The following is a 15,253-nucleotide window of genomic DNA, read 5'->3' on the forward strand; positions in this document are numbered from 1 at the left end:
CGAGCTTGCACGTGTTCCTTAGAGGGAAGGTGGAGTGAGGAGAGCAATGCAGGGGTAGCTTGAGCCTTGCCTGGGGAAAAGCATCACTGGGCTTGCTCTGCCTGGTGCATTTGAAGCTTTTTCCCTTTGGGGCTGACACAGTGGGAGGGATGGGGAGCAGGGAGCGACCACAGGTGAAAGTAATGCCTGTGTTGTCAAGTAGTAGGCACACTGTTCCCTGCCAGCTCTGGCTGCAGCCGGAGGAAGTCTGCGTTTCCCAGTGTTGCAGCCGGGCTGGCAGCCTGGGTGGTGGCGCAGCCTGCCTGCACAGCCAGCACCCTTTAAACGGAGCCTGGGGCTTCATGGCTTAGGCATGGAATCAGCTTAGTCACACCCAAGTAGAAGAGAAGTTATTTCTTCTGGCTGTGCTGTGGCTCGGTGTTGAGGCCAGTGTGCTGAGCTGGCTGCTGCACCCCCAGGATCTTCCCCTCACCCACCGAGGAGAACAGACAGACAGCTCTGGTCGTGACACAGGCACTGGGACTGAGTGGGGCTCTCCCCCCACGTATATCACTGGCATTACAAGTCTTGGGAATGAAAGCTGGCTCTGAGGCCGCAATGGTGCCAGCCGTGCATCTGTGGAGGTGGGGAGGACAAGGCTGGTGTGCCAGGAACAAGCTGTTGAGGCTTTATTTGGGAAAGGGCTGGAAAGACGTTGCTGGTGCCCCTGAAGCCAGGCACAGCTCCACCCGACACGTCTCTTGCAGACAGCTTTTGTTTAATACAGCCAACGCTTGCTGATATCGCTCTGCTGCCACGCTGTGCAACAAGACCGGTTTAGCCTGCTCGCTGCTAGAGACGGGGTGGTGGAGCAGCGTTGGGATGGAGTAGGCCACTTGTGGGCATTTCTTTTAGGATTAGATGGCTACAGCAATGCTGGCTCAGCAGGTTTTTCGGCCTCTATAGTGCCGTCCCTACAGCAGAAGGACTCTGTGCGGTCATTTTCAGATAATCCTTCCAATCCTGGGCAGTCCTTAGCCCCCAAAACCTGCCGACAACGCTTCCAAGACCTGGAGTAAAGTCAGCTCAGGTTTGGTCTCCGTGTGCCCTCTGCCGGGCGTCATCAGCCGGAGGCAACGACTGAGGAGAAGCCTGCTGAGATTATTCTTAACGTGCACAGTGTGGTTTAGAGCTAAAACTCATCTCTACTCATCTTCTCCCTGCCAAGAAAGCAAGCCTTGAGCTGGAGCACACCAGAGCCATCGTGCAGATCCACGCTCAGAAACACCCCCTGGGGCCAGGGCCTTCCTTCGGAGATGGCACCCAGGCACCGTGCCATCCCCTGGGCCCGTGGGACCCACTGTCCCCACCTGGTACATGCAGCTAAGGAGACGAGAAGTTTTATTGTGTTTTATTTAGTAAAATGTTAAAATAAATAAATACAAATTGATCAGATGCTCTGTAACTCCCCCTCCCCCAGCTTTAATTTGCTAAAATCTAAACACATTTGTACCCAAACTGACACCACAAGGGACTTGAAGGCAGCAAAGAGACTGCAGATCACTATGAGCATCAGGCTAAAAAAACCAGAGATATTTAGAAAACCCAAATCATCTCTTGAGTCAGTGTTCTCATGATGTGATTCTGTGACAACAGTGTGGTACCAGTCAGAAAGGGCATTTTACACCAGGGCCTGCGAGGATGCAAAACTGGTGGGGAGAGGGGCAGCACAGGCGGCACCAGCTAACAGAGGGCAGAACCATAGCTTCGCTGTGCAGAAACCCAGCCAGGAGAGAAGCTGCCACCATCCCTCACAGCACCGTGGCTGCGGTGGGGGCTGTGCCGCCAGAACTGGGGGCTGTTCACCAAAAGCACCTGGAGAAGATGGGCAGGGCCCAGGGCTCAGCCACAGCACCCATCAGCATCAGCCCATGCTCCGACCCCAGGCCAGCACTCCCGCTTTACAGCTTGGTGAAATGGTGTGGGGGATGGGACAGAGCACAGCACATAGGCAGGGTTTGCTATCAAGAAGTGTACGGAGATGGTGCCGGCATGATGGGAGGAATGTGAAGCCATGATCTTGGCCTGAGTATTCTCTCTATACAAGCAGAGCTGCCTTCATGACCTGCCTGCCTTTGGCTGTGGCCAGCGCAGTGGGTGGCTGCAGATTAGAGCCACTTAGGCCCCAAAAGACAAACCACCACATGGGAAGCAACCCCACTGTGGCACCAGCCACTCCCAAGCAAACAGCAGCTCCCCACCACTTCTCTGCACCACAGGCTCCACTACTGTTGATGCAGCAAAGTTGTTGCCTTCTTCTGCAGGAGCCTGATCCGCTGGGCACTAGCTGTCTTCCTCCGGCTTGCCTTGCTTAGTCCTTGCTTAACGGAGATTGCAACCCATGCTTTGCTACTGAGGGACTATGAGAGGCGGCCAAGACGCCTCTGCCAGTGTAAGAGGGTGCCTGGGGAGGGCCCTGCAGCTGTGACTGGAGTGAAGCAGCCCATGGGGCATGGCTGCCTGTTGGCTCTGGTTGTGTGGAGCTGTCTGAGTCTCAGGGGCTTATGTGGTACCAAACCCTCTCCTTAAGGAGGGCTCTGGCTGCCTGTTACACATGGCATCAGGAATGAGGTGGAGACAACGTACCTTCTGGAAGGCAGAGCTGATGGATATGCTGCTACTCCTGGCTCCAGAGTCAATCACTGTTTTGATGCCAGTGATAATTACAGTAAAGAAACATATGAGACTATGATTAGAAATCACACATTAGCCCAGAACAAGCAGAAACACGCAGCCTCTTGCCGCATCCAGCATGGAGCACGACCGTACCTTTTCTTTCAACAGTGCCTGCTCCCAGTGCCTGCAGCCCAAGAAAAACAGCTCTTGCAGTGTCAGAACTGCTGGTACACGCTTTACAGAGGGGAACATGAGGCACAGAGGGATTCTTCCTTTCTTTTCTAAATAAGCACCCTCCCCGCCTCAGTTTTGGCAAGCCCTGCCTGATAGGTCTGGATAAGGAGCAAGGGGAGCCCCTGCCCTTGCTTGCTTGGGCACAGCATCTTCCCAGTGCTGCTGCAGTATCAACCCACAGCCCTGGGGATCCAAAACCCAGGGCGGCTGCTGCACACAGCCCTGGGAGCTGGCCTGTGCCAGCGCTGGACCTGCGTAAGCCGCTGCCTCCCTTCCCTGCCTGAGCTTCAATCCCAAGGCTGTTTTGGTTGCTCACTAAGAAAAGGGCTTTCTCGAAGCTCAAAGGCAACACCATTTCACTTCTTTCCCAACAACACAGATAAAAGCAGGTAGGCAGCAAAAGGGCAGGAATTGGTCAAGGTCTTATATTTGCCACTGTAAATTTTGGGAAAAGAAGAAAGATGCGAATGCCCCAGGTGTGAAAACTCTGCAACCGCCAGCAGACTGACACTGCTCACTGCTGCTGCTGCCTTTCCATGCCACCTCCCCACCCAGGACAGAGGAAAGCTTACGAGGTTTTTGAGTTCCCCAGACACTCTGAATAGTAGAGGCCTTTCAGTACTTCCTCCTGCCTAGAAGGGGCCTGGGCTTAGTTTGTGTCTGAAGCAGTTGACACCTGCTTGGATATTACAGAGCAAAGGAGAACAGAAACAGAGCTTACTCCCTGCTAGTGCAGCAGAGCTGGGACAGCCATTCTCCCAGGAGGGTGACCCATGGGCTGTTCCTTCCTGTAGCCTGGATGCAGGTGCTCCGCTCCTGAAGGGTTATGTTAAAATTACATGTGGCCGTGTCTAGCTCTTTGGTGAACTGCCTTTCTATACATGTCCCTAAATAAACCAGATCCTAAGAAAATAGGGAGGCATCGCTGCACAGGTGAGTTTTGGCACAGAACTGCCAGATGTGATGGCCCAGAGAACAAGAACCTTGCATACATACTCTAAGAGACAGCTGAGAAGTACCTGAATCACAGGTCCTGCCTGGCACAATCTCCTCCACTCACTCAGGACCAGGACCTCTGGAAGCTGATAGTGGTTTTGACTAGGCTGATCATGACACTAGAAGTAGGAAGGTGCACACTGGTGAGCTGAACCTTTGGTCAGTCCCAGGACTATCTCTAGCCAGGGAAGGTTTTAATTCAGTCCAGATTAGAGTAGGCTCTGGCTGCCTAAAGGTCTACTTGATGTGTCTTGTCCCACACTGTAGCACAGAAGTCAAATAAGGCTCTGGTCAGGATAGGATGACTCGGCAGCAGAAACACAGCTAGGGTTGACTTAGTGCCCACTTCCTTCCCCATCTGCAGCTCAGAAGCTCTTTTCTCCCACCACACTCGGTCCTTTTGGAATACAGATCAACCCAAGTCAGAAATCGAGGTAGGATAAAGAGCCTTTTAGTCTTCCCATTGTACTTTCAAACTCTGTAACTGCAAGGATACCCATCTCCTCACAACAGAGCCCTGTTCCACTCCTGGATTTTTCCCAGCCTTTCTCTCCTTCTCATCTCTTTCCATTTCTTCTCTCTGCTCTGCTGTACCCCACCTAATCCTCCTTTCTTTTGCTTCTCCTGCTTCCCTCCTTCCTCTCATCTGCCTCCAGCCCTGTACACCTTTCTCACTGCCCTTGCTTCTCAAGGGGCTTTTGTCCTTTCCTTTGTCCCTGCAGCACTCACCTCTGGCCAGGGGAGAGGAGATGCCCTGGCCCATCTGTTCTCAAACAACAGACTCCAGCAGCACAGCCACCTCCACAGCACCAACGCTCTTGGCGAGTCTGTTTTCATTCACTGCTCAGGTAGTTTAGTAATACTGACATGGGATACAAACAGATCCTCACACAGGTAAGGACTTGGCTTTCTGAAACAAGACCACATCCTATATTAATCTCTAGGAGAGGCATTTGTCTTTTCATGGCTCTATAATTACCAAGCTTACCAGTGCATGGTATAAATAATTTTCTTTATTGGCAAGTTTCAACTATGTGCTCAGCCTATACAAGACACAATGATGCAGAAAGTTCTTGTCCCAGATAAAAGATAAACATGGGGGAAATGGTAGCTAAAGGTAAAGGATAGAGAGAGAGTCATAGTTTTCAAGTATTACATTCCATTCTGTAGCTGTTACAACCAGGACTGAGGCTTAAGGAAGGATCTGAGTAAGACGGCAATAATCTGGAGACAAGATGTCTACAGCTCTTGTGTTTTCCTGATCCCACCTGATTTTCAGAGAATTCCCTGGTCCAGGTATGACCACGTTCCCCCAGAGATCAGTACCTAGCTGGCTGTTGGAAGGGTTCTTTGAAGATCTTTTGCCTTCTGAATGCCAGAAACTACAGAATCCACATAGCGCTTGGGAATGGCCTTTGCTGAGGTAGTTTGTTGGCCAGGCAAGCCTAAGCGCCAAATGAAATAGCTGCATGACAAAACATCTTCCTCTTTCTCCAGGCTCCTGAGTCTCCTGAAGAGTTTCTACACACCAGCTAAAAAACTCTCTTCAGCAATCCAGCAAGGCTGAACTTGCCCTGGATCTTCAGAATCACAAACAGAGGTGAAGGTCAAAACAGCTTTGAAAAGACACAACAAATTCTGCCCGAAGAGGCATGATCCACAAGAAGTGTAGCATCAGTACTTGGATGGTTATCCAAGCAGCTCACTGAAAGAGGCTCCCAGTAAAAGTGTGAATTTTGGTTTGACATCTGAATATGATATTTTAAAAACAAGTTTCATTAAAAAACATGTATTCATCATTAGTGCTTCAGAAACAAAGAGGGAAGGATGCAACCCAGCTGGAGAAAAAAAGAAAGAGAAATATGTGCACTGCTAATTCACAAGTGTTTTCCACTACATCCACATGGGAATGAAATACCAGAATTTACTCCCTGTCCTGTGGGGTGCCACAGCCTGGTGGGGCCAAGACTGAGATTTCACTCTGGGTCCTCCAGAACACTGACCGTGGCTGCTTTTAGGGCTGTCTCTGCAACTGCGTGAGGAAGAAGATGATTGGAAGCCACGGTGGTCAGAATTAGGGTACACATTTCTAGACAGCTGGAAGATAGATTTGCTTTCTTAAGCCCATCAGCTAGGAAGGATGAAATACTACATTGTTTTTCCTACCAACAACAAAACCAACAGACCTGCCCATAAAATTATCACCTCTTAAATTTCTAAGTTAGCAGCTTTTAATACATATCCCCACTGATCAAAACTTGTGTGCAACAAAGAACAAGGTCCTTGTTTTGCTCATGCAAACCATTACTTCACTCCACCACCATGGTAACTCCCAGCTAACTATGTCCTTGAAGAAACATCCATGCTACTCACCCTGCCTGCCAATCATCCCTAGAAGTATTGCCTTCACCGTGCTTTGTACAGCCCTAAACCCACTGCTGTCTCTAAATGAAGATAATGAGAATACTAATGATAATACTAATTCTCCTAGCCAGGTCACATGCTTACCCTCCCACTCTGATCACAACACTCCCGTCCAGCTGTTTAAAGAACAGATTGCAAGGAGAAGGGAAAGAACTACTTCTTCAATGCATACTCTATTTCTGAGCAAAGAGCAGGGTGGTATCTTAAAGCCCTTAGAACTAGGCTGAGAAACATCTCTGATATGGGCTTCCTCTGTGGTCTCACCTCTTCCTTTATAGGAGATTTAAAAGCCACTTATTTCCCACCAATGAAAAGCAATGACGTAAGAACTGGTTACTATCTTGATAGTGGGTTTAGAAATACAAAATGCCAGTCATTACAGCTTTCCAGACAGCAGAAGTTTTAGTACAAACTCACTTTACCTCAAATACTATGTGAGAAAAAAACCTAAACCAATCCCAATCCAGAAGGCAAGCTTGAGCTTTAAGCAGTCAGAGTTTCAATTTCTCCCTTGACTGGAACCTCTTAAAGCAGTTAGAAAGGAAACCACTTTACTCTGTATTTAGCCAATGCAAATTCCCCTTCCATCCTACAGTTACTAACTGTAACTGTAATTTACTTGTGTCCATATAGCAGCATCATTGCCAGTGTCAGCGCAGCCCTGGGAATGCTCCTTGCCTCTTGACAGATAATGCTGCAGAGCCAGGAAGAAAAGCATCCAAGCAGGATCAATGAGAGGGAAAGGCAACTACCTAGCAGCATTGAAAAGTCTGAGTTACGATAATTTCTCTGCCAGGTAATGATTAACTGAAGGTGTCCTTTTACAGTTTGGGACACAAATACTGTAAGAAAACGGACATAAGAGTCTACACTTATCCAGTCACGTTCTGCAGACAAGCAGATGCTCAGAAAAGCAGTAGTAGCTGTTTTAACATCTCCTGGCTGGTTAACCGCGCTCAAATTTAGAAACAGCTACCAGTGAATTTCACTTCCATCCACCCCTGAATAGGCAAAGAAAACAGGACTATCAAGTCTTCAGGCACAGCTTGCTATCCCCAAATAGTGCAGTGCTTCCAAGAGAGCTCAGAAGAAAACACCAGAAATAAGAACATCAAATCATGGTGACTAAGCATACCTATCCCTAGAGACTGTCTCTTTAACAGGAACGTACTGGATGCTGCAGAAGGTGATGTTAAGAATTACCCAAGTGGCCAACTAGAGAACAACCTGGCCTAAAAGGCAGTCTCTCCTGAGTATCTGGCCGTTAGTTGCTGGCTCATACTCTAAAGAAAGAATGCTCACGTTCAGTTTGTTTTATCATCTCTTGAAATACACAGATCTTTGTTTAAATGCTCTGCGCTGCTGGCCTGGTGTTGCCCTATGGTTATGACCCCGTTGGTAACTGGGCTGATACAAGGGCACTGTTAGTTCGATCAGTTTTTATGTCATCTGCCCAGCTGTGTCCCTGCCACTTGTGCTAACTTGTCCTTCCAGCTCTGCTAGTTCCAGAAAAGAACTCAAACATCAAAAGGCAGAGTCAAGTTTATCACAGGTTTAGCTGAGAAGTGCACATAAGAGTCACTTTCCCAAGTACAGACAGACATGAGAACTGGGGATATCATTTCTGAGCTCAGAGCTGAAAATAGTGCACACTGACAGAAGGAAGAAAAGTCCTTAAAGGGCAGAAGGGCAACCTAAAGGAGAGGGAAGAAAACAGCTCCAAGAATCCCACAGAAGCATACTTGGCTATGGCAGCAAAGAGATTCTCTCAGGCTATGTAGTGTCTAGAGTATTCACTTCTTGCTCAGAAATGCATTCTTGAAATCCAAAGCTTTTCTATCTTCCACTAGAAACAGCTGAGCAAGTCTGCCTCACCACCCAATGCATGCTCTCAAGGGCACCACATCAGGGACTCTGCCTCACATTGTGTGTGTAGTGGCTCAACTCTGCTCCCACTGGAAGCAAAGGGAGTTTTCCCAGTGCTTCCAGTGGAAACAGGGTTTGCTCAAACGTATATATGCAGTGGTGAAACTAGGCATCTCTGGGACACAACCCTAAGCAACCAGAATGAGTATTGTCAACTGAGACAGATCCCCAGTAACAGGAAGCACAAGGCAAGCTTTGCTGCCTAGAGTGAAAAGATACAGGATGAACTTCTTAAACAAGAGGATATAACAGAAGGTGATTTCAGTTCAACCAACTCACTATCTTTCATTCTCAAGTTCTAATCAGTCCATATCACAAAACCATAAAAGCCTCAAACAAGCGCACTGCCAACTGCATTTCTCTGGGTTACAAACACATGAAAGAACGCGGGAGATAGGGTAACAGCAGGGATAAGCCTGGCAGATCCTCCAGGAGAAGGGAGATTCAGCACTGCAGGATGTGATTCACTTCAGAGTTTAGCCAGTAGCATGTATGATATACTCTATGGAAACTGTCCCATTGGATTTTAAAACACAAACACAGCAGAATGTCATCATAAATAAGCAAAGTCTATGTTAAAAAACTCTAAGTACACAGCATTTTCTCCAGTTCTGACACCTTTTTAATAGAAATCACTTGTTTAGGAAACAAATAGCACTTTTGTATTTTTTTTTTTACAATGTTTCTTACCTTGATCTTATTTTAAGTAACACTAGGAAGACCTCAATATCTTTTATTTTCCTTTTTAATTTAAAAAAGTTGTTTTTTTTCCCCCAGATACAAAGATTTTGCCCTTGCATAAAAAAACAGTGCCCAAAACGATGACACAAGGACTCACAAAGACTCACTGTATCTCACTGACACTATTACTTCTAATCTATACCATGCAAGGTCCCATCTACCTCTTTAATTAGACTGTCAGCCTGAAAAACAGCTTTTCTATTCCTTATTTAGTTCTTGTTACCAAAAGAAGAGAAAGGAAGTGAAAGAAAAGGACATTTCTCTGTTCAGTTCACACATCTGGGTCATGTGCTATGTTGTTCAGGATACCTTTGCTGTTTATAAATATAGAAAAGGGTTGGAATATCATTTTCAAGTAATCAATGCACATTTTCTCTTGGGACAGCTCCGTCCAATGCTCCAAGTTGACCCTGGATTCTGGCCATCTATTTTCCCATTCCCAACATAGGCTTTCTGGATGAGTGTGAAGACCCAAACCAATCCTGTGAAGAATGTCTATCGTTTAATGTGGAGAAATAGGGTTAACCCAAAGCTGTAGGGACAGTGGATCCTCAGCCTGTACATGTGCTGGTTACTCAGTGAAAAGTCCATCTCCTTTCCTTTTGTATATCTCCTGTCTAAACAATAGTAAATACTGCTTATTTGATAGACTTGTCCCTTCTGGGCACTGGGATTTGATAATTTATATTTCTGTTTTTTTGGTTTAATAGTACTGAGAGTTTAGAAACAGGAAAAGCCCACAGGCTCTTTGGACTTATTTTTGTTTTCCCCTAGCTAAACAAACTGTTCTGCAAATAAGGATTTGAAACCTGCTCTCCTCCCTCATCCCTGCTCCTCATCCCAAACAAAAATAAAACAAACCTATAGTGGCTGTGGAGGCTGCTGCAGGCACACACTGGTGTAAAATATAGAGAGAGTAAATATATTATTTCACTTGGCATGGTGCTGGCAAAGAACCCCCAGCTGGCACTATTCATGTATTATGATCCAAACTTTGCATGTACACACAGAATAAGAAGGATCAATTGGCAAACTCCGGTGCCGCCTGGCACAAGCATCTTCACGCTCTCTCTGGAACCAAAGAACTAAAGAATTCTGCACTTTCCAGAAGAAATCCGGTTTTGCTTTTCTAGAGTTTCATTATTTTGCTCTTCCTCCTCGCCGCCACCTCCCTTGGCTCCTTCTTAACTTCACTGTGTTATTTAGTCTCATCGCCCTTGTTACAGTTCACCATGCAGCTCTGGGAAGGGGAGTGGGCTAAGGTGGAGGTGGCAGCATTAGTATTGTTAGTGGAGTCCATGCCATTGGAGATGGCTACTGAATTGACCTCAGAGTTTATGGGTTTTGAAAGGTCGATGCCTTGGATGAGGCGGATCAGCTGTTTTACCTTCTCCAAGGAGCTGTGCATCTCCTTCTGTTTTGCAAGGATAGTATTCTTCATTTCCATGCATTTCTGCAGTAAAAGAGAAAAGGAGTAATAAGTACAAGCTTATGAATTAAAGAAGGTAAGAGAAGGAATATGATGTTCACAGATGTAAACACACACAGAAAAGACTGGAGCTACAATTTCACTTTCTCAGCCTAGATGAAAAAGTCTTGGTGCTGAGTTCACAGCAGAATTCGTATTTGCAGGCTGAGGAATTAAATTGCTAGTACATAGCTGTCAGCTAGTATGGCCCCCTTTCATCTCAAGGTATTGTGCAAATCCACACCAACAGGTCCATCCTTTTGTGTTTCTTTTGAAGGGGAACTTCCAAGTATATGTTCTTATTATTTTCCTACTAGTATTGCATAGCTGAAATTTCTTCAGCTCAGATCTGCAAACTCAGGCATCCTGCTGCAGCTGACTGCTGGCAGCATGTGTGCATGCCGCTAATGGGATGTAGCCTTTGCTTTCACATACATTTTTAGCTGGAACATCACTTCCTCCTCTCAATAAATAAAGAGGCACTTGAAAAGAAAAACAAGCCTTTCTTCATTGGAAAATCTTGGTTTGTCGCCACTTTCTTCTCTCAGAAGTGTTAGTAACCTAGCTAGCTTATCAGTTAAGAGTCAGGGTAAGATAACTTTGAAAACATATCACCAGTGGTGTTTCAAGGGTGAAAAACTGCTTATATCTGTTTGAAACTCTCAAAAAGGAGAAGATGGTAGCTATGTCTGTCACATCCATTTTCTTACATGAAGATGGCAACGTTCCTAAATTTTTTTTAAAACTTTATCCATGCTGATCTGCAGACACTGTTGGTTTCAGCTTTACTATTTTCACACACAGCCTGTGGCATCATAAAAATACAAAAAAATTTAGACCTAATGTCTCTTTCTTTTGGACAGTTCCAATGAAAGTATAAACAATGACTCAATCGGAGAAAAAAAAGAACAACATTCACCTTATCTACTGTCAATCCCTTATGTTAGGGAGTTGCATTGGCCTAGGTTATGCCCAGCTACTGCTAACTCAAAGGTGACAGTCTGCAGAACTGCCAACAAGCACCTCTTACCACTTCTTTGCTGACAATCTTTTTATTTATATCATCAGCATTTAGGGATCTTTAAACATGGGATATTTTTGTTCTAATAGGTAAAGACAGGCAGACTGGGAATTCAAAAAGAAAAGTCTGTATTTATGCATCCAGCCTCACAGATGCCGCCACGTAAGAGATTTCAGTGTTTTTCATTCTGTGATACTGATGAAGGCTTCACTGAGGGGCTCAAACTTTACACTGGCAACTCAAGAGCCTAATTTGCCTATTAAGATGAGAAGAAAGAACAGATTAATATGTATGCTCCAATTACTGTGATAAAATAAGGTAGAAACTACAGCTTCTAGTTTGAAATATAACACCGTCTAATTAATATTATTCAGAAGCACGGAATGCACAGTGTCCAACTGCTGACTGTCAAGGCAACATGTCAAGGGCCTGCGAGTCAGTCATGAATAAATGGTCACTTTTGGATCAGGAAGGTCTGGAAAGCCCATCAAGACTGTAACTCTTATTATAAACAGAGGCCCAACCATTCTTATTTAAGTGAGCCACTAGAGAATTTGACTTAATCTCCTGCTCACAGACAAAAATGTTCTAGGTCATGTCTGTCACCTGGTGATACTATAGGTCACTGCATGTCTACAATATATAGTCACCATGGATCATGAGTAAGTGACTCAATATAAGTATACGTTGCCTGCATTTCATTCCTGCTGCCCAAAGTCCTAAAAAGCAAAGGAAAATGCTCACTCAATTCTCAATAAATCCACTGCAAGACAGGTCTAGCACATGGAGGCACTCTGGTTTTCTCTCTGCATTCTGGTACAGGAACACAGGTGCAGAGTTATTGGTAAGGCAATACTCACTGTTATAGAATTGCTGAGCTGTTTGACCTTCTGCTCTAGTTGTTCTCTTTCCTGTTTTAAATCTGAACTCCATTTAAGTAGTTTCTGTTTTTCCTCTTCTTTTGCTGCAAAACAGAATATTAATCAGAATATTTAAAATGTTCCTGTTACAACAGTGGACAGAGGGTCTAAACTGCTTCATGTTGAAGAGGGTAATTGTGTTTAAAGTCAATTCAACAAGCTGTGTACTAAATCACCCCAAAATGTCACCTACATACACAAGCATCACAGAAGGCTTCACAAGTATTTAGACTGCTATTTTCAATTCACTAGTGATTAAGGGTCTTCCCTTTTAATTTTCTTTTGTAAAGGAAGTACCATTCTATCCAATTCCCAAAGTAACATCTTCTGTTATTAAAAGCGAAACAAAAATGTTGTTCTCCATTTTCCTACCTGCTTTATACGCAATATATGAATGAACAATTGCTAAAGTTCCTGGCCACGGGATTGCTTCTTCCTTCTTTAGCATCTGAAAAAGAAGTGTTCTGAGATTTAGCTGGTATACAACCTATCTCTGAGAAAGCAAAAAGAAGAGAGAGAAAGAGGGGAAAACTGAGGATTTTCTTTCATGGCTATCATGAGCTTCATCCCTGTTAACATGAAGCTTCACAGACCTGCTCTGAGATTTAACTGAGCGAATTATTCACAAATGCATCGTGGCTGTGTTGTAAGAAACAGGCCTGTTTCTTAGAAATATCAGCATTTTCTCAGATTCTCTCCACTACCACAAGTGAAGTCCACTAATAAAACTGACCAACTTAAAAAAGGAATGAAAGGATAATATATCCGAACTCAAATTTGCGAGGAGACATAAAGTATTACTTCATAGTTCAGACAAATTGCTGATCTTAGTTGTTCTAGAAGAAAAGTTTTCATGGCACAGAACAGCCTCCACATCATGCATCCAAACATCACACTTCCAGGCTAGTAAAACACAAACCTGTCCTATCTCCCCTTCTCATCAGAATCATCTTAATAGATCGTCAAACCCTCTTTATAAGGGTAAGAACGATTTAAGTCTTTCAGATTCTTCCTACATATTACTTCATAACAAACTTTATTTTCAGAGAAAAGACACTTATTTTTAATAAGTGAATCAGAAGAGTCACCCAGAAAGACTCAGCCACTCTACAGTGAAATTACTCAGATTTCCTCCTCCTAATTTTGTGGGAACATATCACAGGAATATGAAGTGGAGGGATAAAGTCAGAGTAGGCAAGAGCAGGAAGAGGGAAGTGGTAACAGTCCTTCCTCTCTTGTAACTATTGACCAAGTCACTTGAGTTTTGCATTTTCATTCTTCTGAACAGCATAGTATGCCGGGCTGTTTTCTTACATTACCACCTGGCTAACTTAAGGTCACATGTGTGACCAAGCAATATGCTTCAGACAGAACTCTAACAGCTTCAGGCTGCCAATTATCAGTAATCGGTTGCAACTTCTGGAGTTCCATGTAAGGGTTAGGAACACAACAGTTAACTTCTCTGTCTTGTAATCCCAATGCAATTATAAACAAAATGTTCACTTCAATTGTGTAATTTCAGAGAGGGATCTGGAAGGAAGAACCACCAAACTCTTCACTTGTCCCCATTATACCAACGCTGGATGATATCATTAAAGAGATCACTGAAGACAACCTCTCTGATGTCTGATTTATATGAGCAAACACAGGTTTATATTTGCTCTATTTATTGAGGTAGGCTTGTGCAAATTTTTTTTTTTTTTTTTTTATTTTCCAGAAGAACATACTAACAACTTTGGAAGAAACAATGAGCTTAAGATAAACAGCAAAATTTCTATGGGTCACAGAGAACCTTTCCCAGAAGTTTGATTACTTTGGACCAGAAAAATAATAAACCCACAAGGGTAACAAATAAAGACCCCAAATCTGGCAGCAAGACTTAACAGTCCTATATTTACATGCATTCCAACAGAGGTAATCTGATCAAATTCACAAAAGCCTCATTACAGATCAAATAGATTTGTTCAGTGTCAGGCTGTCTTGATCTAAGTAAGCCAAGTGATCTGTTATTTTCTTAAATGCAGAAGAAACTTCATATTGCATTGTATATAACTCTCCTGTCTGTGAAACAATACCTGGTCTTGACATTTGGGACAGATCCACATGCCCTTGGGAATGGTTTTCAGAGGTGGGTCCAGGCAGTCCAGGTGATAAACACGGGAACATGTGTCACACATCAGCAACTGCCCACTTTTTCTGCAAACACTGCAAAAATCCTCATGGATATCACCCTATAAAATTGAAAGGAAGGGGTGTGGGTGAGAGAAAAAGAGAGAGAGAGAAGGCAAAAAGTGAATTTTGACCTTTAGCATCTACATCCTAGTTGAATGCGAAGTTTACTGCGCAAACTGTTTCAAAGGTGATTCCAAATGGTCAAGCCCTTTGTAGGCTATGAAACAGGAAAACCAGGCAGGATGTCAGAAAGAATCCCTCTATCCTCCCAAGGCGAAATGTTACAGCAAACATTACCAGAGCTTCTGTTAACAGCTGCTACCTGCCATAGACTTTCTTCTTTAAGATTCCTATTTTACTGTACTTTTTCCCTCCCCCCGCCAAAGTGACAAGCTACCCTCTTTCTTAACCCTTCTTATTTCTGGAAGTAAACCCAATCCCACTTCAGGATGCTGATGAGGCTGTCTCTCACCAGTAACAGTATGTAAGAAACTCTGTTTGAGTGACTTGAAAGAACGCTGTCAAGTATTTAGGTCAGCTTTAAAAATGAAACTGGAAGAAAAGGTGTGCTTATAAATGAAAAAGAACAGAACGAATTATGTTTTGAGACAATTCTTTTAACTTCACTTAGGTTACCTCAAGCTGCACCAAAAAAGCTGTGACTCGAATTTTTCTCATTCTCTATAGCGAGTGGTT

General features: G+C 44.4%; 1 protein-coding gene across 8 annotated transcripts in view; it reads right to left on the reverse strand.

Annotated features, from left to right (window-relative positions):
* Positions 1-84: 84 nt before the first annotated feature.
* PHF21A (PHD finger protein 21A) overlaps positions 85-15,253 on the reverse strand; it is a 136,983-nt gene continuing 121,814 nt past the window's right edge. For 6 of the 8 annotated variants that reach the window (XM_054068692.1, XM_054068690.1, XM_054068691.1 and 3 more), the window contains 4 exons: positions 14,461-14,616; positions 12,758-12,833; positions 12,326-12,429; positions 85-10,429 (listed from right to left, as the gene is read on the reverse strand). In XM_054068692.1, coding sequence (XP_053924667.1) covers positions 10,175-10,429; positions 12,326-12,429; positions 12,758-12,833; positions 14,461-14,616 — 591 coding nt within the window. In that variant the 3' untranslated portion in view covers positions 85-10,174. The remainder of the gene's footprint in view (positions 10,430-12,325; positions 12,430-12,757; positions 12,834-14,460; positions 14,617-15,253) is intronic. The other 2 variants (XM_054068688.1, XM_054068689.1) reach the window with 1 other exon arrangement.

Source organism: Cuculus canorus, chromosome 5 (assembly GCF_017976375.1).
Source record: "Cuculus canorus isolate bCucCan1 chromosome 5, bCucCan1.pri, whole genome shotgun sequence".
Taxonomy (NCBI): Eukaryota; Metazoa; Chordata; class Aves; order Cuculiformes; family Cuculidae; genus Cuculus; species Cuculus canorus.